Source organism: Brachyistius frenatus, unplaced genomic scaffold (assembly GCF_029030835.1).
Source record: "Brachyistius frenatus isolate BFR_SWC_R1_liver_20210118 unplaced genomic scaffold, ASM2903083v1 Contig_454, whole genome shotgun sequence".
Lineage (NCBI taxonomy): Eukaryota > Metazoa > Chordata > Actinopteri > Embiotocidae > Brachyistius > Brachyistius frenatus.
Window position 1 is genome coordinate 1 of NW_027211053.1, and position 25,067 is coordinate 25,067.

At 40.5% G+C, this 25,067-nt stretch overlaps 1 protein-coding gene across 1 annotated transcript; it reads right to left on the reverse strand.

The window, feature by feature from the left end:
* Window positions 1-1,874: 1,874 nt before the first annotated feature.
* LOC138637306 (protein Dok-7-like) lies at window positions 1,875-23,892 on the reverse strand. The gene is made up of 9 exons (XM_069725861.1): window positions 23,794-23,892; window positions 23,653-23,698; window positions 21,679-21,909; window positions 18,476-18,676; window positions 12,830-12,949; window positions 7,654-7,752; window positions 6,549-7,333; window positions 4,641-4,689; window positions 1,875-2,020 (listed from the first exon to the last, which is right to left on the reverse strand). The coding sequence occupies exons 1-9, from the start codon at window positions 23,845-23,847 to the stop codon at window positions 1,875-1,877; spliced, it is 1,731 nt and encodes a 576-aa protein (XP_069581962.1). The 5' UTR covers window positions 23,848-23,892.
* Window positions 23,893-25,067: the final 1,175 nt, after the last annotated feature.

Consider the following 25,067-nt stretch of genomic DNA (forward strand, 5'->3'; position numbering starts at 1 on the left):
CATGTCGTCAAAAATATGACCAAAAAGTCATACTATAGCATGTCGTCTAAAATATGACCAAAAAGTCATACTATAGCATGTCGTCTAAAATATGACCAAAAAGTCATACTATAGCATGTCGTCAAAAATATGACCAAAAAGTCATACTATAGCATGTCGTCTAAAATATGACCAAAAAGTCATACTATAGCATGTCGTCAAAAATATGACCAAAAAGTCATACTATAGCATGTCGTTCAAAATATGACCAAAAAGTCATACTATAGCATGTCGTCTAAAATATGACCAAAAAGTCATACTATAGCATGTCGTTCAAAATATGACCAAAAAGTCATACTATAGCATGTCGTTCAAAATATGACCAAAAAGTCATACTATAGCATGTCGTCTAAAATATGACCAAAAAGTCATACTATAGCATGTCGTCTAAAATATGACCAAAAAGTCATACTATAGCATGTCGTCTAAAATATGACCAAAAAGTCATACTATAGCATGTCGTCTAAAATATGACCAAAAAGTCATACTATAGCATGTCGTCTAAAATATGACCAAAAAGTCATACTATAGCATGTCGTTCAAAATATGACCAAAAAGTCATACTATAGCATGTCGTCTAAAATATGACCAAAAAGTCATACTATAGCATGTCGTCTAAAATATGACCAAAAAGTCATACTATAGCATGTCGTCTAAAATATGACCAAAAAGTCATACTATAGCATGTCGTCTAAAATATGACCAAAAAGTCATACTATAGCATGTCGTTCAAAATATGACCAAAAAGTCATACTATAGCATGTCGTCAAAAATATGACCAAAAAGTCATACTATAGCATGTCGTCTAAAATATGACCAAAAAGTCATACTATAGCATGTCGTCTAAAATATGACCAAAAAGTCATACTATAGCATGTCGTCAAAAATATGACCAAAAAGTCATACTATAGCATGTCGTCTAAAATATGACCAAAAAGTCATACTATAGCATGTCGTCTAAAATATGACCAAAAAGTCATACTATAGCATGTCGTCTAAAATATGACCAAAAAGTCATACTATAGCATGTCGTCTAAAATATGACCAAAAAGTCATACTATAGCATGTCGTCTAAAATATGACCAAAAAGTCATACTATAGCATGTCGTCTAAAATATGACCAAAAAGTCATACTATAACATGTCGTCCAAAATGACATCAAAATCTCAATATATTATGGGGTCAAAAATGGAATAAGAGGGTCACAGTTTTTATAGATCTATTTCATGGTAAAATGATACTGTCATTTTACGGTTTCAGAGGTGCAACTTACTAAAATTAATGCAGTCTAATCTAACAGCCCTCCAGTTGTGCAATAAATTTGACTATTATGAGGAAACCACACAGTTGAATGTAATCAGTGTATGTTTAAGTGTATGTCCAAAGATTCTGTGATGCTGCTTGACTTCCCCTTTTTTCTGGGTCAACGCCTACTTCTGAGAACGACGCGCCTCAACACACAAGCACACTGAGGTTGAAAACAGGTTATGCTCAAGAGACTGCACACGCAGGAAGTACAACACTTCACTGCTTTAATTCCAGCTCATCACGTAGTCTGAGAACATCACAGAAACAATCCCCACTCATCAATATATATATATTTATTTATTTTTTCTAATCCACACTAAATAGACAATAAATTCAAAACCGCAAAATGCTGACTGGACCCTTTTTAACGTGCAATTTCAGATATACTACCCAAGCCTCTTTTTATTACCATCCTCTAACCGCTGCCATTTCCTCTTTTTAATCCTAATCAATTGCTATTCCCATGATATCAGACATTTTTCCCCCCGAAATGTTGAGCTGAGTTCTGTGCACAATGATTTACACATTTAAAATATGGGAGCCGTTGATAGCATAAAGCGGATTAGAGTTTTGGATTGGCCTACCTCCGAGTTCCTCTCCGGCAACCGACTCTCCATGATCTCATAAGCGGGATCAGCTCTGCGTCTTTCCTCTTTACTTGTAAGCCTTTTGTCTGGTGGAAGACAAAAATATACAGCGTATTTTAAATATAAGAAACAAAGCAGCTACGTTTTATGGCAGTAGCAAGGGCAGAAAATAATCCCCCATTAAAAAAAAAACGTAATCAATTTTATGAACCAAAACAGACAAAGTGTTCTTTGGGTGTTAAATACAGGAATTCTTGCAGATCCATTGGTGTGAACAAATAACAGCGGAATAATCCATCATCTCACAATACCTTTTGCTTCCTGGAAAAAATAAAAATAAATGAATTGATAATGTGCAAAGGACACACATCACACCTGCATGCTGGTGAAGAGAATCAAGATGCAGCAGACAGTTTAGTGTAATTTCCTGTCCTGTTCAAACTTAATATTTATCACTGTCAGTTTCATGATGTAAAAAGCCTTGATGTTACATCTGGATTATTCACGCGTTAAGATGATATATTGCTGATGACGGTAGTTCTGTCGCTGTTACACAGTTTTAACTGAAGATTGGCTTGTTATTTAACAATTTATTTTTTACCAATTAATTTGAAGGAATCCCCTCAAAAATACATTAAATTTGCATTCATTTCAGTGATGGGTTTTAAAGAAATGAAACCATCATTTTCCTGTACAACAGTCTGTTAGAGTTCCTTTCTAAAGAATTAAAACATTTTTGACTAATCCCATTAATAATAGGAATAAAATGCATTTTTAGATTTGAGATCCAACTCTGGTTGTTAAAATAGTGTTGCAGATGGTAATCCAATTATAATTGGTAATTTGTTGGTAACTGGCTTCTGGTCAAGATCCTCGGTACAGTTTTCTACAGCTAACTTCATTTGGTTCAATCAATTAGTGGGCGCTTTTTAGGACTTAGAGATAATATGTCTACAGCAAAGCTTATTAAATGGTTCATTAAATATTATTCAAGCCATTGCCTACAACTTATGAACCCCCTGTAAAATATGCCGTATTAGAAAGTGCTCCCATTTTTTTTCAGCCTTACAGACCATCTCGTCATGCCTTTATATTATTTCAGATTTTTTTTTAAACGTTTTAGTAACTTTAGTTCAAACAAGGAAACACATCAAAAGGAAACAACACAGAGTGCAGAGAGATAACTATGGGCCGAAATACGTGTTACTTAACTGAAGTTGAATTATTTATATTTCAATTTTAACCTGAATAATTGCATTAAAAAAAAAACCTGAATCTTAATCACATAATTTGAATTTGTACTATTTGAATAACTGCATTGAAAATGGTCTAAAACAGAGATAGTCTGTCTTCAGGGCGACATTCACACTGTGAATCTGCCTCAAAGAACCACATGTGAGAAACTGAAATTTAATTTCAAGACATGAATTTGAAGCGCGAGAACTGAATGTGGACTCTGAAGTTTCTGAGAGTTTCTGGAGAGCTGAAGTATCTGTGAGGATCAAATACAGTTTAAGAGCATATGAATGCAATTTCATAATATTACATTCACTTTCAAGTTGACCGAAATTCAGTTCACACAAATAAATTACATTTTAAATTATGTTCTTTATATATAGTTTCTCAATGCAATTATTCAAGTTAAATATCATCAATTCAAATTATGAGATTTTTAATGCAATTATTAAAGCTGGTTCATTCACATTCAAATATAAATGATATGAAATTTAGTCTCTAGTGACACATATTTCTGCCCATACATAACAAGTGCTCAATTAAACGAAACAAGTCAGGAGAAAAGTGCATTTTATTGAGTAAAAAACTGGAAGAAAATGTCAGAAACAAAGAGAAGATCCCCTTCAAAGGACCAGAAGAGAAAAAAAAAAAAAAAAAAAGACCACCAGAGTGTGACCTGAAGATCAGTTGAAGAGGAAACTGTTGAAGAGGCCTCTTACCTTCACCGGTCACTGTCCGACCATTCATCCCTTCAGACAGACCTGCTCCCTGCGATCCATCCCTGAGAGCTTGATAGAGCAGCTCCTCTTTCGCAGCACGTTCTTGTTCCGCGCTTCTCTTCAGGTGCGGCCCGGTCGGGACCTTCCTGTCGCGGTACATTTTAGCAGGCACAACCTGCGGTGGAGGGCGGCAGTGCTCGCTCTGGCACTTCAAACAGTTTTCATAAATGACAGCTCGTTTGTCTCGCTGCGAATCTTGCGATGGTACGGTTGGTGCCAAATTGAGCTCATTTCCAAAAGCAGGGCTCATTGACTCATACAGGTTCAATCTGCGTATGTTTGCTGGCTGCCTGTCTGCGCTTGGAAAGCCGAGCGGATCAACCGAGAGGCAGGCTAATTTCTCTCTTCCTTTTTTTGGCAACTCCTCACTCATCTTTGCTGTGCTGTGGATGCTTGGGGAGCCGGCCCAAGATTTCTCCAGAATTTTCTTCACTGCAACAGCGTATTCATTGGTGCTGGCTCTGCATGGTGATTTGTCAACACTTTGATCTGCTGGATTGAAAATACGATGTTCTGGAGGCAAAAAAAAACCTTCAACAACTCTGATTTTCCTTCCCAGAATCAAATAAGCGAGCTGCGGCTGCTGCATCGGTGGCTCCCCGCCCCCCCATCAACATGCTTCAAATCTGTTCATGCATGCAACAGAAGACGCATGCAGTGTGCAAACAAGATTTCAGCTGATTATTCTTACCTGGTATGGCAGGTATCCCTGAAGAATTTGAAGGGGTGTACGGTGTCCCCTGTGAAATAATAAAGATAAATGGGATCACTGGTACTTCAACTGTTCAGAAGCAAAAGGAAGCAAAAAGCCTGCTCTGATATTGAAATAAGAGACATTTATAAGGACGAGTCGGGCAAAGATCGGTGCTGTGGTTTAGAGCAAATGATACTCGAAAATGCAGTAAATATTTGCATTTGTTGGGGGCTATTATCAATTGTTAAGATGTGCTGGCTGCGAATGCTGTAAATATTAACACACGTACTCCTCTGAGAATCCAGTCAGACCAAACCTGTTGAAGTCTCGTGCCATGTGTGTGACTTCAGTCACAGTGGTTGTGGTTTGAAGTATTCTTCTGAACTATTCCTTTAACTGTGAACCAATAAATACCACAGGGGAGGTTGTGTTGCTCAGGCTGAAGGTGATAAGTGGACTCCCGCAGCATTCGGGCCTGACCCATCAGCTTCTGGCCAATAACTCATGTTTAATTTAAATCACTGTGGACCCACTGGAGGAAAACATAAAGAGCTGATATTTTATTCAGACACTCATACACAGGTGATCAAAGACTATTTGAATTCTGAAGTTAATGCACTACCAGCAGGTGGAGATCCATATTTAGAGTGAAAAGACCAGTAAAATTATTTTTACTAATTTTGTACCTCAATGTTCAAATAACAAGTTTTCGAAAGATATTTAAATTATATCTCAAACTCAGCACTTGTTCAATTAAATGCAACAGAATCCGGATATTTGATCATTCTCAGCACACTTCTACAGAAAACCATGATGTGACACCGCAATGTTTCGCAGCCAATCTAAAAGGCAACGTACTCATCAGCTTGAGCAATTTGTTGAGAAGTTGATGAGTTGTCGGGCAATTGACCTGCAACTTTCTTTTAAAAACACATTCACCATACAAGTTTCTTTTTTTAAATGGAAAACAGCCAAACATTCTCCGTTTCTAGCTTTGGACCAAAGCCATTTAAAAAAAAAAAAAAAAAAAAAAGAATTCTGCAACAGAAAGGACCAAATAACAAAAAAACAAGTGTAATCGATAAAGAAATCCACATCCACTCTGTAGTCAGGCAGCCAAGGAGAAAAGCACAATCATGGTGTATTTGTTTGGTCCAGACCTTCGGACTTTTTTCATTTGGTCCGAACCAAAACAGCTGAAATGCCCTGGACCACGGTCCAAACCGCAGATCCAGAATTTGGTCCGACTAAAACAAGTGGTCTCGTGTGCAACGCAACAAAAACACAAACCTTGGTTTTGATTTTTAGGTGTAAAAAAATCTTAAAGGGTATTGGAAATCAGCTTGAACGTCACACATCCCGCTCATACACACAAGAACCGGCCCAGTTTAAGAGTCAGCAGAAAACCTAAAAATGCATGAAGTATTAAGAAAAGTGATGCATTTTATCCCACGTGTGCATTAAACAGACGTACACAGAAAACGGCAAGTCACTCCCAACACACAAGGTTTAAATCTGCTGTGTTCAAAGACAGCGTTAACCTCAACTGGGTGCTGAGATGCTAACTTGTTCGACAGATGGGCCGTGGGACTGTTACTTGTTCTGACACTCAGCCGGCACGATACCACAAAGGTCATATTGACAGCGAGCCACAGAACAGATGATACGCTGACGATGAGGCCTGTGCGTGCAAGCTGCCACTACACCACGGTGAGTTACACAACAGAGCACGCTCACGCGACCATTTGAACGGGAATGATGACATTATTTCTAGGAAAAACAGAAGCCCGACCAGGATAGAGCTACATTTGTTTAACCCAAGCTTCAACATAACCTTTTGCCAGACATTTAAAAAAAAAACAAAAAAAAAACAAGTAACACAGAGAAAAGAAAGTTCCTACTTACCTTAAATCCACCGCACACTGAGCAGATGGTCACAATGGCTTTGGAGGAAGACGTGAGAGAGCTGCAGATATTGTAGGAGTCACTAGAGGGCGCCACCTTGGTTTTCTTGCTCTCCTCTGAGGGGCCTTGTGTGTGTTCACTGACTGACTGTCTGTCAGTATCTTCCGAGGTTGAGGCACCGCTCGTGTCCCCTTTTCCTGACTCTGTTGGGAGGCCTGACGGGCCAGCATTGTCTTTGTTTGAGGTGGATGGTTCATTGTCTTTGGGACACCCACCTGCTTCCTGGAGCACACTCCTGGGACTGTCATAGAGATACCTCACTGAAGTTGGCACCTGATACTGGTGTCCAGGAACGGTGGGGCACGAGCAAGGGCTCAGGTCTTGAGCCAAGTGGGGGGGTAGGCTGAAAACAGACCCAAAGTCCTCTCCGGGGGTGATATCCAGGCTGCCCGTGTAGGAGGAGAAGCTGCCCGAGTACGAGGAATGGCTACCGGTGGCGATGCCGCTGTCAGACGAACTCTGACGGCCGATTTCCTGAAGCTGCCGGGGCAGCTTGGCCGCAGGCCGGTTTCCAGCCGCCTGGCCGGCGGAAAGCTTCTCCACGATCTGTAGCGCCACTTTCGCGCCCGCGTGGCTGACATTTTCGGTCACTTTGGAATCGGGTTCGGTCCAAATGGCCAGCCGGCTGCCAATGCTGCAGTCTGAGTGACTGGTGTCCGAGGTGTCAGAGGAACCGGATATGCTGCGGTCGTCCCCGCCAGCAGACGGGCAGTATGTTGACGAGACTGCAGAGAAGAACAGAACGTTATTAAATCTTAAATAAATCTAATCAACATTGCTTTCATCAATAAAGCATATTAAAGCATCATAATGTAATTATGCACGCACGTCCTCAGCCCTGGTATTCACCACATAATAGGAACAATAAATCACCCGGTGAGTAATGTCAAATCTGCAAATTAAATCCAAGTACAACATTATTAAAAGCCAACGTATCCATTTCACTGTTTTTTAGAGGAAGAGGCTTCACTGCAGTTTAATAATGGTTTTAGGTACTTTGAAATTTACATATCCCATTTTGAGCATAAGGACAAATGATTTGTACCTGTGCTGCTCCCATGAGAGAGCATGCTCAGTCGCTTCTCCAGCTCTCGGGCCTCATGGTTGAGCTTCTCCTCCGAATTTGTCTGGCTGGTACTGGGGTCTGTAAAAATAAACAGCATCTGAAACACTAACTTCAGACGTGAACGCTCGTCAATGAGATATGGGATCAAATGTGACGCAGCTGAGCGTTTTTGTGCGACGGTCGCACGGGCACAGTTGTGAAAACACATCCAACTACTCCAGAGAAAGAAGAAGGGACCCTTTAAACCACATGGGTCTCGCTAGATTTTCTATGGCATCAAGCAAATAGCGTCAAGGTGAAAAGAATAACAGCTAAACAACAAACACCTCGGCCGAAGGGGCGTGCGCTATCATCTGATCTGCGAGAGTGACAGGCGACGGGACGGGGAGAGAAAAAGGGTCACACAGGGGAACACCTTGCAGTATTTGTGCAACACTACAGGGTTTATTAATAGCGCTGCCATGTTGCTCTGTTGGTACGCGCCCTGCTGGCTAAAGATTCCTGGTGCTGTGCGGGGATCTAATGTACCTTGGACCACCAAGGTCAGCTCTAACACTGGATCGATTTTTTTTTTCTTTCTTTCTTTTAAACCATCCGATCCAGCACCAGTAATGTGGTAAATGTGCCAGATCTTTGCAAATGGTTTACGCCGCGCCCTACATGTAGCGTATCGACTGTCTGGGTACAGCAGTGTCTTCAAAAGTGAAGAGAAAAAGTACCTGGAGACAAAACCTGCAGGGAGTCGTAGATTCCTTGTGATGATTATGAACTCCTGCTATATTGTTCCCATGGAACACAAGTCTGTTCATCTATAATTACACATTATTTACCTAATATTTACATTTTGTGTCTCCACATTGTATTTCTTATTATCCTTTATGTTTGCTCTGTATGTCAGCCCCACCTTGGAATCTTGGGTTCGCGATAATTAATGCAATATTTGAGGGAGCTTGCAATATTTCCAAAATTTCTCGCACTTTCTCCACAATAAAAAAATACCCCATAGAAGGTCTGCTGAAGGAATTACTGCACAAATTAAGCCCTTTCAAATAAAACGTTGCTTTATCAACAAAGATACCTCCTCAATTACGGCCAGCAAAGGTCTTCGACCTCTTACCTAAACATCAAAACAAATCACATGCCAGTTGACCGGAAAAAAACTGCAACACCAGAAGTGATGGGGTTTATCGTCTTATCACAAGGCTATCAATTGTCACACTTCTCTGCCTCAGTCTGATTGTGCAGAATATGTTAAATTGCATTAGTTTTATACACCATTCGAGGTGTGAGATTGCACTTAATTTTATGCATACGGTACGTGTTAAATTATTATAATTTACAAAGTATTTAAAGCACTTTTTACAGAAGATGTAGCCTGTGTCACTTTAATGACTCAGGATTTTTTTTTTTTTTTTTTTTAACTTTCAGTCCCATTGACCTTTAAGTTTAGAAAATAAAAAATAAATATGAGAAGTTATTTCTGTGATGTGCAAATAAAAGATTTTCAAACCCCCCCCCCCCCCAAGTTGCATTTGTTTGCCAATTTCAGCAATTTTACTCCCACAAAAAGAATCATATAAAACTCTGCAAATTGCTTGACAAGTTTGGATAGAGGCCGCGTTAACATTAAGCATTTTTGATCACAACAATCACAGAAAAAAACTGGATTTAGCAGTGATGACGCTGCTGTTGGTAGAAGTTGCTGATTTAAATCAGACGGCTCATTTAAATAAAGCGGAAATCATGTGTACCTCGCTCCAACCATTAGCGTGCCGGTCTGGTTTGAGAGCACACTTAAGGTGAAGAGTCGTGGGCCATGTTTGCTTGACTGGCAGGCATCTGGGCCAATCAGAGTCAGCAATATTTTTACGGTTTGAAACTAAGAAGCTGGCAAAGATGGCAGCGAGCTGTAAACAGGCTTCAAAAATGTCCTCGCTGCATTTCACTCATACTTATGGCTATGACACAAGGAATCAAAAGTCTATAAATTAAAAATGGTAAATAGAGATGATGAAACGGCACTTGACAAAATGCTTTTGGAAGTTTACGGTAAACTGACAGCATAAACAGACTGTGATATATAGGCAATCATAAAATCAATATTTATAAATGTCTAATACTGGTTTTAAACTAATGGATTGTTCCTCATATGTACGTAGGTAAAGCTTCCTAGATGTCACCTCAAGCATTATCATCAAGTGGTTGTCATGTCCTGGATTTACTGCTTAAAAAAAAAAAAAATGTATGTCCTTTATGTTTTATTCATGTTGTCACGACAGACAAAACGTCTCAGTGATTAAAAGTAAAACTGTGAATATAGTTCATGTTGTTGAGACTAAACAGAAAGCAGGGAAGTAAAAAGCAGAGAGAGGTGGAAACACGGCACAGGAGGGTGACAAACAGATAAACGAGCTTTGGGACATAAAAGCGATTGATCGAAACAAAGGCCAACAGAGAGATTTAGTGAGAAGCTGCAGACAAGGACTGTGAGGTGAAACCCAAGTGAGAGACTCAGTTCAGAGCTGAGGGGAGGAATAAGAGCAGAACATTAGAAAAAGGGGAGGGGCGAGTCGAGCGCCGGGTGACCGAGAATCATGAGGGGAGGTAGGAGTGGAATCCTGTGGATGAGGTTACATACATGCCCGGAGTGATTAGGAGGCTTTGGCTGCTCTCCTTGCGTGAACTATGACTTTGACCCCGCGACATCCTCCCTGCTATTTATTCTACTACGCACCACAATAATAGGAGTATGAGCTCAACCTGAGATTGGGCGGCAAGATGTGTGAAAACCAGAATATCCCAGAGCCCCCTTCAGCTGCCCGCTGTACATTTCTTGTTAAGTTGCACAGTGAGGTGGGAATTTTTTTTTAGAACTGCCAGCGTGGAAAATCAAAGGTGTTGAAGTGGACAGCAGGGGAGCAGAAAATGTTTAACGGCTTTATAAATATTAGATCTAACGTCCAAATGTGTTAAAACAAAAACGAGAAATACGAAAAATCGAATATATACAGGGGAAAGAGGATGTTCTCTAATGATTTGTCTGTATTCAAGACCATTTATACTATTTTGAACAGTAATGTAGACAGAGATGGGAAACACTTTAAAAAAAAAATATATACTGTTTGAACATGAATGCTGACTCATGATGGTGACATTGTTACAATTCATTGTTTATCTCAAATTTAAACCTGCATTTAACTTGATCTTTTGACCACCAGGGGGCAGTAAACAAGATGTAAACAACATCAACTCAATAAAAAGTGGTTTGGTGAACAGTCATCATTGTATGTAACAGGCACGGAGCGACCTTCGCAATCATTCAGACTCATGTTTGGAAAATACAAATCCAATATTCGCTCTTCCTTGCAGCTCGGTTTTTCGTCTCCAGCATCCCCTGAGGGAAATGTATTTATTTTCAAGTGCTAACTACTCTGTTCATCAGGGAGTTGCCAATTGTGGCTTCATCACATCTCTGGCTGAACAAGGCTTATAAACCAAACCTCAAAAGTGAAGTTGCAGAAAATGAAACCAAAACAACCAGCTGAAAGAGGCTAAAACACTGTGTAGAGCTGCAGGGTGATTTCTCTCTGTGGATTTGTCACTTCATTAAATCCCTGTTACATTACACAGCTATCTGACTACAGGAAAAAGTTCATTCTTAAATAGGGCTAAATCTAATACCTCATCATTATTGATTAATTTGTTAATATCGGGATACCTGGTAAGAATATAAACTCGTAGAAATATATTCTCCCACACTGATATCTTCAAATTGTCTCTTTCTCTGTCTGATCAAGTTCAAACCCCGAAGGTATTTAATTAAAATCACAAAAGACAACTACAAGATACAAATCCCCACAATTGAGAAACTGGAACCAGAAACCGTTTGCAATTTTTGCTCAAGAAACTACTTGTGATTAACCGATCATAAAAAAAAACTTGAATATGAATTTTCTTCTGATCCACTTTCAGCACTGAAATAAACAATAGTGATATTGTTTAACAAGAACAAACTCTGCACGGGAAAATATTGAAAGCAAAGAAACTGAGCAGATCCTGTAAAATGGATATGATGGGTGGAAGAACAGCAGGAGAACAGTAGCTCAACCGTGTAGGTATTAAAATAACTTATACAAGCTTATTATTATTACTAACTAATGTGCTCGGCATCTTTGACAAATTGAAATCTTGCCATACAACCTTGTAATAATAGCTGAAAAAAAAAAAAAGTGCTATTTGGAACTGGGCTCATCTCCCAGCTCGCCAATCAGTAGCCCAACAGCCTCAACTATACATAGACAAGACAAATTGGATTTGATGCCATAATCAGAGTTAGTACAATAGTTATCCTCTTATTGACGTTTAAGGTGACCTGAAGCTTTCCATCCACCACAGTACACTTAAGTCAGGGGTTGGGACGTTTGACTAAAATTATAAATTGCTGCTGAGGATTACCCAATTACATAAAAAACAGCTGTCAGTCATAATTTAGTCAGATCAAAGCAGATCCATCTCCAGAGGAATCCTCTGGCTCATTCTGCTAAAACTGGTTTGGTTGCAGGAAGGCAGCACGCCCCACAGCTATGATGACTCACTGCCAGCAACAGGGAGGAGATGAGCAGGGTTTGCTACAATTATGATGGTAAATCTTGACATAAGTGCTCATACTTGGCAACGGTGCATATTTTCATGATCCAAATAAGAACAGTTTTTATCCGCAGGTCGTCACTCTGTCAAACACTTAACATGTTCAATATGACTGGGCCTTTTTGCACTACACCCAACTCCATCAGCATCATTGGCACTAGGTGCAATTGCACCGTTGTTTTAGGTGTACATGTGTATATACTTCTTTCTTTCTTTTTTTTTTTTTTTTAGCTGTATATACGTCTGTTTATGTTTTATATCTGTCTGTTTTTTTGCACACCGAGAGCTCAAGTTACAACCGGAGTCAAATTCCCTGCATGTGTTAACATACCTGGCCAATAAAGCTGATTGTGACTCTGATCCTGATGAGCATCACACTGACACCCATCCTCTTTCTGAGACAAAATCGTTCTTGCTGCTAAACTTTCCCAGTCTGTGTAATTTTCGGAGATGTAGTTGCCTCGCTAGTCCTTTACAGCGAGCTAAGCAGCATGAAAGACCTACTGACCTGGCAAAACGGGCCGCAGTCCAAACGGGCCTCTGGTGGGAGATATGCCTCTGACGATGCAGTCGAATAGAAAGCTGATCTGCTCGCTCTCAGCGGCCGCGAGCAGAAAAACACCGGCCCCTGCAGAAAATAGACTTCATTAGTATAACACTGCTTAACGTAGCACTGAAATATCCACTGCAAGGTCAAGGAGGCTGTGAATTAATTGAATTTTGGTTTACATTTCGTAATTATGAAGAAAAATGTCCATTTATACGTTTTATCTGATCAACAGTCCAAAACTCATACCCACCCCCCACAGGTTTGGATTTAGGACTCAAAGACCATTTACTACCACACACGACAAAGAAAAACATGTATCTTTTAAATAAGAAAGTCTCGCTTTGTTAGCAGCTCCATGAGGCTGTATTTGGGCAGTCAAATTCACTGCATGAATATATGGGTCTTGATGCAAATTGTTTCCAGTCGTTGCGTCCTAATGGGCATTAGTTGGGTTACTAGTCAAACTACTGCAGCAGCTTTTAACCAATTGGCATTGACCACATTATGAAAAAAATGCTCGACTTTAACGGCAATCGCACTGAGCCACCCCCCACTGTTCGGTGATTGGTCCACCCACAATTCATCCTGAGGGGACCAGAAATTCGTGTGCTAAAATTCATAACAATTGATATTTGTTTATCAAGTCACTAAAAAAAATTAAAAAAAATTAAAAAAAATATTCCTGTTTATGGCTCCCAATCTGTCTCCTTTCAGATCAATTCATAGTCTCATCAAAGAGAGCATATTGATTTAGAGGTCAGGGGTCATACGCTCCAGATGTCCTTTGACCTTCCTCTGATGATACAACTGCTTGTCCATTACAAGGTGTCGACAATACAGGGTCCTTGAATTGCCCTGTCCCTCAGACCACCCATGTCAAGACTGGCCTCGATCACATTCCCAACACTTGCCTGGCTGTTAGCGGGGTCAAAGGTCAGCTGTAAAGTCTTCTCAAATGTCTGCAGACATATTGCTTGCTTAGTGAAATATGGATATGATCTGATTAAGTGTCTCATCCAGAGAAGCACCTTCACTACTTCTGCTGGACTCCGAGGCTGAATTGAATCACCTCGTACCTTTTTGTTTTGTGAGGGCGTCTAACTACACATGCCATCCTTTTCATAGCAGGTGACTGAACATCAGGTGCACTGCCAAATGGTGGAGTACTTAAAAAAAAAAAAAAAAAACACAAAGACAAGCAAAGAACAGGTGGCAGAGCTTATTTAGTTTACTTCATTCTGTGTAGGAACAGAATCAACTGAAGAGGACCCGTCTGCTCCAAGAAGTGATAAAACACAGTGTCCGTACAAAGTAACACAACTTATTAAAATCATCTTCGGTAAGTGGGAAGTGTAAATTAGTTTGAATGTTCATAGGTGCTGAGAGCCAGGCCAGGCATTTTTGTTCTTAATGCAGCAAAGTCATTGAAGCAGTCAAACATTACAGGGTTTGTTTTTGGCAATCTGAACTCTTGTATTTATGAGATAGCTGTAAATATTCATTGAATGAGGGAAGCAACAATGACTAAGGCATTAAATTACATCATCTTGATTGTGAAATTAGCCACTATTTAAACAACATGCAGTTTAGCGACCTGAGAAAAAACAAGACAAAGGAAACGGACACAGGAAGTCGTGGCTTTCGGCTGACCAGTGGCATCGTTTCATCACTCAGTCCTTCACTCATTTATTCAGTAACAAGCATTCGCGAAAGTAAAACTGAAGTACACCTAAAGTATGAGCAACAATAAAAAGAGCACCAAGTCATTGCAACTTGTTGGCAACTGCGTGGTAGAAGAAGTTGTAAACATAATGCCGACATAATACTGTTACCATACCACCACCAACAATTCCTGAGAAATATATCTGTTTTGTACAAAACCAAAAAGTACAAAGATGTAAAATCAAGAAAATGGCAAAGTTACACTATAAATATTTGCATTTTTACTTGATAAATTATTAATCATTATTCTGGTCTGAATCTAGTTTTTTTGCTAGTTAAGATTTTAGTTTTCCTCATTCAATTTTCTGAGTGTCCTTGTGTTTTTTTTTTTTTTTTCTATTTTGTGATTTATGAGTGATTTGACTGCTTTAACAGTACAATTTCCCATTGGGCTTAATAAAATATCAATTGGTTTTCCAGCTTCTTGTTGATTAAATCTTCCGTCGGTCATTTTCCACCTGTCGTAGTAAGTGTTTCACAACTCAAATGCTCCAGAGCCTCCAGACATGTTGGCAACTTGGCTCAAATCTTCTGGGGAAAAAGCTACCAAGCGAGATGTGAACAAAAACGCAGCTTGCAGTTTTACAGCTGCTGACCAAAAGTCAGAGATGAAACCGAGTCGCACCTCTTCTCGCTGTGCTGCGGATAAACTGTGCCGAGAGATTCCACGTGACAGGAATGCACGACCTTCAACGCACACAAACATCGAGAAGCAGCAGTTCCACACGCGTCTCCTTGTTTTTGTACATGAAAGCAAAAGTGACGTCTGACCTATTATGTCAGATGCACTGCTGAAGGTTTAGTGGAGCTAAAAAGAAAAAGAAAATCACTCATCGCATTCTTGAGTGTCGTGTTTCCAGCGGGGTCATCGTGCGTCTTTAACGCTCCGATGACCGCGCCGTTCACCTCGTGTCTGTCTGTCCCCTCCAGGTGATGACACGCAGTCCTCTCCACTTTAATGGTTTCGTGTCTATTCCAAGATGTAAACTCTGTTTAGCTCTTCACAGCGACACACCCAGCGACAAGGATAACTCGCGTCTCCTAAAAACACGGTGCACGGTGCTTGTTCGCAGCGGGGGGGATTCTGCACAGACGGATTCATTTCCTCTGGCAAGTCTCTTGTTGTTATGAAGCAGATGCTTTTCTAAAGCTCTGTTTACCGAGTCAGAGAGGGCAAAACACAACAAAGAAAAGTGAGATAATGTTCTGCTTTTTGCATTGTATATTTTCGATTGCACATCTAAACAATCCCATAATAGCTTATTATTGGTATTTTGTGAGAAATATTTGGAATAGATGTTATTCATGCGCTGCTTAAACACCCTCCGCTGTGACACCTCAAATCACACCCGTCAATCAACAACCACAGAGCAGACATCAAAGCCTTCTATGAGCCCTCAAAACGTATTAACGCAGCAATAATTTCCAAAATGACCAAAAGAATTCTTTTTTTAAAAGGGCCCAAACTTAACAATTTAAATCAAAATGACTTGGAAAAAATTTAAAACACTGGCTCAGTATTTCTGAAGAAAAAGTGAAGCTTTTTCAATGGGGGATAAATCGATTTTTAGGTCCCACATCGAGAAGCCGCTGGTGGCTTAAAGTAGCCGTCACACATACGCTACGCAGGCAGTGTGTCCCGGGGCTTTAGTGACGCCGTTTCATCACCCGGCAGTGGTTGTGCCACCAGAGAGAGCAGGCGGAGCGATTGCAACAGGCTCACTGTGAAACTGACATCTAACTAATGTCCCACGGGGGAACACTGTTTGGATCTCTGGGAAGTGCAGTCCAAAAACACATCTGCAGTTCTCTAACTTTTAATATAGAATATATATACGTAAATATAGTTTCCGTTTGGGTTACGTGTCTTCATATACTACGAGCAACTAAGGGAAAAAGTAATTTCAACTTCATACTTTGAAGAGGCGGGAAAAAAATCCAGCAAAATATTACAAAAACTAGAATTGGCGCCTGCCGGTTGTACGCCTCTGCTAACCACTCGAGTTGTAGAGTACATGCACTTCATGGACATGCATGTCTGAGATTTCCTGTGAACTCATAGTGACCTTTGACCACCGCGATCTTATCAGTTCATCCACGAGTTAAATTGAACAATTTCGCATTCCTGAGCGTGGGCCGATTTGATGGGACAGTGACCTTTGACCTTTAACCACCAGAATCAGTTCATCGTTGGTACCAAGAGAATGTTTTTGCCAAGTTTGAAGAAATTCCCTCAAAGCGTTCTTGAGATATCGGACGGACGGACAACCCAAAAACATAATGTCTTCTGCTCGGGCCGTCGCTAGCGACGAGGTATGACAAACACTACGTACGCGTTACAATTATCTTCTATTGTATGACAGCTCCGTCGTTGTACGCGGCAGCATGAAGATATCACTGATGAGTTTAACCCAAATCACAAAATGAATCGCAAGCGTAGCAACACAACAAACTGTGGATATAGGATGTCCACATACTTTTGACTATGTCGGGTTGGAAGTCTTCTATGGCAAAATCAGGGAAATGAGAGCAGGAAACTCAAAATGGATCCAATTTTAGTGAGTAAAACGCTTCCTAAACTCTGAATTGAAATCCAATATTCCAGTACAACAGTACCAATAAAACAGCTGCAGAAGAAGAACTGAGTCACAGGCCATAAGCTGTCTGATAAAAGTTAATATCTCGAGCCCTTTCAGATATAAAAGCAGAGACATGAGGATCTATTGAAATCCTCCAGTTTCTAATGACGACATCTGCACATGTAGAAGCTACGCAACCTTCTGGCAGCGATAAAACACATTTGAAGGCTCCGTTTAGGTTTTTTTTGTTTCATAAAACTCCATTGAGCATCTTTCCTAATGTGTCCGCCTGAGGGAGGCCAGATGTACGAGAAGAGAGAGGGAGAACACTACAGGGACTGAGTTCAGCCCACGAATCCCAATGTTGACGCTGCAGAGAGATGGAAGCTTCAAATGGGAGCATCACACCGGAATCAGCATCAAATCAAATGTACCAAGGAATGCGAAGAAACTACAGGTAAATAAGCTTAATATGTATACATAGCTCGAGGACATTTGTCCACATTGTGCAACAATCCTCAACTTAAATACAGGGCCTGCAGGTACAAGCACAATTATCCATTTCCTCTGGACTACCGCACCAAAACAATATTTCGGACTACTTACTGTTGCCGTGACGACATTGGTTTATGACCCGTCGTTTCTATTTCCCACAAACCACATTTACAAAAGCAACACTAAACCTCATCAATCATCACTAGTAAAGACCCAAACTTTGATTCCCCTGAAAACATGTCGTTTACGAGTTGCCATCGTTGTACCGAGAAGGAGCACTTCAAACAAACTGTTGAATAAAAGCAACAAATGAATGAAATCAGTTTTAGAGAGACTAACTGAAAACACAGCTCACATCATGATTTAATGAGCTGTTAGCCTCCGATGATGCAACCCAGTTTTACACAAGAGATACTTTTATTAGAAGATGATGAAGATGTTTGATGTGGTTGCACTGAGACTTTATCAGTCTTTTCTTAAAAGCAAATTGTATAAGATTTTCATCCTCTTGTTTTTTGTGCTCTTTTATTCTAACATTGTTTATTAGACTGTCCTCGTTTTGCTGTTGATATTCTGTTTCGTATTCCTCCTAGTTTGTCCGGCAGTAACTGATTTGCTTTGGGCAAAACGTACTTGAGGTCCTTTGCACTTTTGCATGCAGCCAAACAACCAATTATGGCAACGCTGAAGAGAACAACCCGCTAAGTATAAAATACAACGTGTTATTGTAATTGCTCATTTGTTTTAACTGAGCACATCCAAATGTAGCATGAAAATGGCATTGTACAAGCAGCAATAATAAACTCACAGTAACCACATCTCGTTCCTCCCTCGAACACAAATCCGTTGGGTACAGGTCCATATCTGCGCAGGTCCGGAAGGTTCCATTGGCCGATGATGACAGGAGGGACGTCCCGGGCCAGAACGAGCAAGTTGTTGCACAAATGAAGAGTTGCAGGTCCGATCTCCAACTTGGTCCCTGGTAAGACTCCAACACTGAATCTGTGAACTGAGCAAACAGAGAAACTAGTAGAACAGTGAAGACGGGGGGATTAAATTAAATTAAATTGGAATTATTAAACTGTCTGACTGACAACAACAGCACCCCAGTGGACCAATAAAGTCTGCAAAAGATCACTGAGAATCATGTCTTCAACGCTCTTCTGACATTCACGCTGATGCGATGTCCAGGAATGAAAATCAAAGTTGAAAAGATGTGAGAGCAATTGTTAACGTGGTACTGTATCCTGGAAATAGCTGAAGTAACGTGGGAGAGAGAATACAGTCCTCGCACAATGATTACTTCAGCGTGGATTTGATTTCATTCACAAATAAAAAGCAGAAACAGCTGCACACGGAGTGAAATCAGCGAGCCGAGCTCTGAACACAACGGGCTCAGATCTAAAGCCCAATGCAATCAATCAAAGCACATCACAAACATCTGTGCGAGCGAGTCAGTGGGCTCTCGGTAATGAGAAAAACCTGGAAAAAGGAACGCTCGGCGTGAAACGAGAGCGACGAGTGATTTGCGTCGATGCCTGCGAGCTTGCGGCACTTGAAACGAAGCCGCGCGTGGATTTCTGAACCGTCGACTTTTACCGCACGGAACAAACTTCGCCCGGCGAGAGCGATGGAGGCGACGCAGAGGAAACGCTGGCGAGCCGCGTCACATCATCACTCAGGTTACGAAGGATTCATACGGCGTCACACAAGACAACAAAAGCTGAGCGCACGGTGGCCCTCGGCCCAGAGGCTGGCAGGTGACATTTCTGCCTGCTTGGACGCCCTCCACTCTGTGGCATTAAGCATTTAGGCCACACACTTTTATCAAGTCTCTCTCTCTACACACAGGCGAGCCTGAGCAGACATCCGTACGAGCACTCGTATATTTTAACATAAATACATGCCAAATTGGAGGGAACAACGGTAATGCAATTTGTCTTGAGGCCCTTTCACTCAATCACGTCCCCGAACACTTTCATTAGTTACTGCTTTAAAATTCAGCGGCCACCTGCTGAACAGTCCAACGCTATTAATAGATCCTATTTGTTCACTACTCATATAACTTATATAATAGATCCACACAGCAGACTGCATACATGTCAGTAATTCTGGTCGGCTGGTACTACGAAATTTAGAAATCAAATCGACATGAACTAAAGTGAATAATCCGTCCCAACAACAAGAAATGTGCAAATAGTTTAAGTTTTGAAATTTACATCATTGGCAATAAAAAAATTTAAAAAAAAGATTTTTATGCTTAGAGCTTTACCGTCTTTACTCAAATTGATTTGTCTTCATTTAGGAAAGCAATTGGGCGGCACGGTGGTGCAGTGGTTAGCACTGTCGCCTCACAGCAAAAAGGTTCCGGGTTCGAATCCGGTCCTCGGCCTTTCTGTGCGGAGTTTGCATGTTCTCCCTGTGCTTGCGTGGGTTCTCTCCGGGTTCTCCGGCTTCCTCCCACCATCCAAAAACATGCACCTCAGGTCAGGTTACCTGGCGCCGCGCTAGTGGATTAATAAAGTGAAATAAATAAATCAAAAAGAAAAGTTTTTTAGGTGACCACTAATGTGTCAATACTGTAAATTTTTAGCTGATTGCACATTTTGATTAAATCAAACAGTTAGAAATTTGGGATAAACACCCCGGCGCCTTATTTTAGAACTACTGTGGGCGTATTATGTATTTTGTTTCAGATATTTGAAAGACAGATGAAGGTTTTTTGTTTTTTTTATACAATCCCGTTTCCGAAAAAGTTGGGACGCTGTGTAGACGTAAATAAAAACAGAACGCAATGATTTGCAAATCCCATAAACCAATATTTAATTGCAAATAGACCAAAGACAACAAATCAAATGCTGAAATGGTGAAATTGTATTCTTTTATGAAAAAAGTATTCTTATTTTGAATTTGATGCCAGTTGTTTACCACTGTTTTGCATCACTTCTTATTTTTACAACACTCTGTAAAAGGTTGGGAGGTGGAGTTTTTCTATTAAAATGGTGTCCCATTCTCGCCTTATGTACGATTTCAGCTGCTCAACAGTTCAGGGTCTCCTTCTGTCGTATTCTTAATCTAATGATTGACAGGTCTGGACTGCAGACCACCCGGACTCTCCTACTACGGAGCCATGCTGTTGGAATATGTGCAGAATGTGGTTTGACATTGTTTTGCTGAAATAAACAAGACCTTCCTAGAAAGAGACGTTGTCTGGATGCCAGCATATGGTGTGATTGGTTTAGGGGAATATAAACCAGATTTGGCAGCCAGAACATTGTCCATCACTGACACAGTTCAGAGGAGATAGTTATGGCCGATGCAAAAGGAGAAAAACCTCGAAGGCCAACAGCATGACGGTACATGAGTCTTAAACAACACTGCATGTTGAACAATATCTTATTCTGGTTTGTCCACCTTAAACCATTTCTAAATTACACTTTTGTCTGCCTCACGTTGAGCTACATTAGCATGGTTTAAATTATTCAGCCACCAGGAGCTTTTCCAAAGTGCAGCAGCAAAACTCGTCGTGTGCTCTGCCTCTATTTCACTTGGCTGCAGGTGAAACAGGAGCCAACTAAATATTTTGCTGATCAGCAGTAAGATTTGATTCATGAACCCCTTACTCCTCGAGCAGTAACTCAAAAATGAAGGCTTGAGAGATTTGCTGCTGTTTCAATAGGCATTAGGTCATTCAGCAATTTCTGCAGTTTGTACAGGAAATATCTCTGCTGTTGAGGTTTGGTAAATGCCCATTTTTTGCTTTTATGTAGTTGTGACCTCCTCTACACAGGTGCAAACTCACTTTTCTTAGATTGCAGTGAATTTCAAACACTGCAACCTGCCAGAGGATAAACTAATGCAAAACAGCAGCACAGTGAGGGCAAATGTGATATTATTTTGTCGTATTTAAAGTCCTCGGCACGTCTTGAAAAGTTCTGAGCACGAAGCACCTGAATGTGAAAACTTGTGAGAGCGAAACACAGAAAACGAAGTTCCTCTGATTCTGCTCACCTTCTCCGAGGCTGTATCGGAGCCGGGCGTCCCACGCCTGCAGGACCTCCCTGCTGTCGAAGCCGAGGAAAGCAGCCTGATTCAGGCAGAGGATGGCCAGAGTAAAAGCCACACCCTCATACCACTGTCCGACTTCCAGGCCGCAGATCTCCTCCAAGGTGACACTCGCCCTCTCCTTGTTGCCCTGGGCTTTGTCTGACTTGTCTTTAAAAACCAACAGCACGAGGCAATCTGGAGGAGGCAGACGGGAAGTATGAGAGGCGACAAAAGACAGAAAAGCACTTTTTCTTGTGTCTAAGAGCAAATCTGTCTTAAGTAAACTAAAGTCAACATAATCCACTGGTCTTTTTTTTTTTTTTAGATGTAATAGTTCTCTAAAAATGACTGGAAAGAGTTCAAATCCATAATTATTTCCCCGAGTTACGCTGTCAGTCACTAATAAGATATGTTTTGACCCACGGTAGCTGCTGTAGTGTCCTCTAGTTTGTTGGCACCTTTCAAACAATCGGCGTCAACTGACTAAACAAGACTGTGTGTGTGTGTGTGTGTGTGTGTGTGTGTGTGTGTGTGTGTGTGTGTGTGTGTGTGTGTGTGTGTGTGTGTGTGTGTGTACGCATCTCTCTCCTTCACACATAACTTAGGCATGAGCGCAGACAGCTGTGACAACACTGTCATCACAGATCTGAGGAGGAGGAGGAGCGGCGCTCAACCTCCGTCCAACCTGGGGGACCATGTTAAGCTGCGTAGCACCAAAATGTCTAAAGACCCTTTTCAGAGGCTAAAATGTAATGCAGAGCGGGTCACGAGATCGATCTCAGTGCAGATTATTACTCATAAAATACAAAAAGAAGCAACTTATTATCTGTAAACGTGACTTTTCACACTCGGTGCATCTAAAAATACAGCGAGGATCAGACTATTCGTCTTTAACACTAGTTTTGATGATGGGGTCAAATTAAGGTCAATTAGATTTTGAGAAATAATTTGAAAACCCGTCGTTGTGTATTAGCGTTCGTGCTGTTGGAAAAAAAAATTTAAAAATTGTGCAGAAATCATATTTAACGGTGGAACTGCACAAAGAGAGAAGCGCTTTTGTGAACATCAAACTACAGATTTAAAGCAGGAAGATGAAAATCAGAGCTCCTCCACATTTTGGCAAAATTACAGCTGAAATAAGTAATACAATTTGCACTTGAAAGCAACTTCATCAAAATGTACTTCTAATTTGTTTTCCATCTGTCAGCTCTTCCTCACAACCTCCGTGTAACCTCACTGTTGATACTCTGCACTGCAGCTGGGCCACATGGACAAAGTCAAATCACAAAACTTTGACCAAATACCAATTCGATGACTGTAGGTGTTTTCACAAAATATTTACACCGTGTTATCTTTGCTAGAGAATGATAATAATCAGTAATGTGGATATAATTATGAAGTTAGTGAAGGGAAATAACAGAACAGTCTTTTTGGAAATGGCATAATTTTACTGCAACAGTTATGCCATATAAGGATATTACCACACTTAGTTCTGTATCACAACATCAACATTGATATCAATAAATTGCGTTTTATTTAGACATTTTTAACTTTTTTTTTTTTTTTAAAGGCAGAACTGTATCCCAGGTTTAAATGGTGACAAAGAGCCGCATTGTTTTAATTTATTTCTGAGCATTATTACACGAGCTGTACGTGTTTTTGTCCCTAATTGGACCCCGCAGGCCCGAGTGAACACAAACAAACACCGGGCCCTTCTAAATTGCGTATGCAGCTGCAGAACACATGCAGGGTGGCACCTGATGAATTCAACTTTACTCTCCTCTGCTGTGGCGCAGCTAACCGGGTTTTTATTTTATTTTTATTTATTTTTTTATTATCTTTTTTTTTTTTTATCCACTGCAAAGCTTCAGTTGGATAAAAAAATTAAAAAAAAAAAATGCGCGACCGTGACCAGTAAAACATCGATGTTTCTTTTACCTGCTACAGGCGACGGCTTGCGGAGGACGAGCCACCTAGTTTTCCACTGTGGAACAAAACAAACTTTTAGTAAGCACAGAGAGAAAGAGGGTGGAGGTACTTCTGACTTATCCGGCGGCGAATTAAAGTCAAAATAAGCACCTTTTTCCCGTCTCGGAGTCTGGCATATCCCTCCACGACAACAGAATCCGTCATCTTCAGTCATGGTTCCTGACAGCTGCAGAGTCGCTGCCTGAATGAGGGGTCACTTTCAAAATAGCTGCGCCCTCCGCTTGTGGGGCGCAAACTCGCCCCCCGGCAAGGAAGGCACATGGAAAATGGCATGACCACTGTCTGTCTGTGTGTCTGTGTGTCTGCTACCACCTGGGCTGAGCTACACCACCTGCTGCTGCAGGGAAAACCGCACGAAGAAACTCTCACATGCTCGACATGCTCGACATGCCACAGACATTTCATTAAGGCTTCTGAAGCATTCAAGAAACACCAACAAAGAAAATCATTAAAAAAAAAATTTTTTTAAAAACATTAGCTGGTTGAAACATCTGACATCATTTATTGTGGCCTATATGTGGAGTCAAAAAGGTAAAAGTTGGCGCAATCCTCATGCACAAAGGCTTAAAGGGCAAAACAAGAGGTGTTACCCTGCTGGTTATTATGACAAAGTAAGTTTATTCAATCCATCCAACTCTCTTTACAGACTTTTATTCAATATATTCATTCCTTAACTGGTATGCACACATTATATCTTCTTCTCTTTATTTTATTTTAGGAATGTTTTTTTTTTTTTTTGTGGTGAATTTGGTTTTGGTGATTTCATTTTTTTTTTTAAGTACCTGTGAATACACCTGGGAAGTGAATACAAAAGAAAAAAGATAAACTGTGAAACTGGTTTGTGCTAAATTGCACTAAAAATCCAAATAAAAGTCGGGAAAAGTTGGAATTGGAAGTGGCACATCAAATCTGTAAAATCTCCGCATATAATCACAAGTATATGAGAAATATGTATTTATATATATTGGTGTGCAAATGCAGGTTTTCTATTTTAAGCGTCAGCATTAAATTCTTCATTTAACAAGTGAGGGACGGAGACTCTTCATAAAGACAGCATGATGTGAAAAAAAAAAACCTCCTAAAAAAGATTTTAAAAAGCGAACCTTCAGTTGGGTATTTTTTGTCCGACTTCTACGTGCAGGGTCAAAATGAACTTTGATGCCCAATTAAAAAGAGAAAAAAAAAAGCCCAAGTATGAAATTCGACCATCTTCATGATAACTGAGTAAAGTCCATCTGCAGCTAAAGAGCGTGGCATTTAGCTGAATGCTCCTGAAAAAAGCCAGTAAGTTGACCTTGAGCTGAGGTCTTTCTATCAAAGTACTTTAACTGTCTGAAGCTCCTTAATTAGTCTCAAAGACACTC

Coding starts and splice junctions, on each gene's coding strand:
- LOC138637306 (XM_069725861.1), bottom strand. CDS start 23,847: ATGACGGATTCTGTTGTCGTGGAGGGATATGCCAGACTCCGAGACGGG. Junction 7,753..12,829: donor ACTGCGGCCCGTTTTGCCAG/GTCAGTAGGTCT, acceptor TTATTTTTACAG/ACCCCAGTACCAGCCAGACA. Junction 7,334..7,653: donor CTCTCATGGGAGCAGCACAG/GTACAAATCATT, acceptor TCTTCTCTGCAG/TCTCGTCAACATACTGCCCG.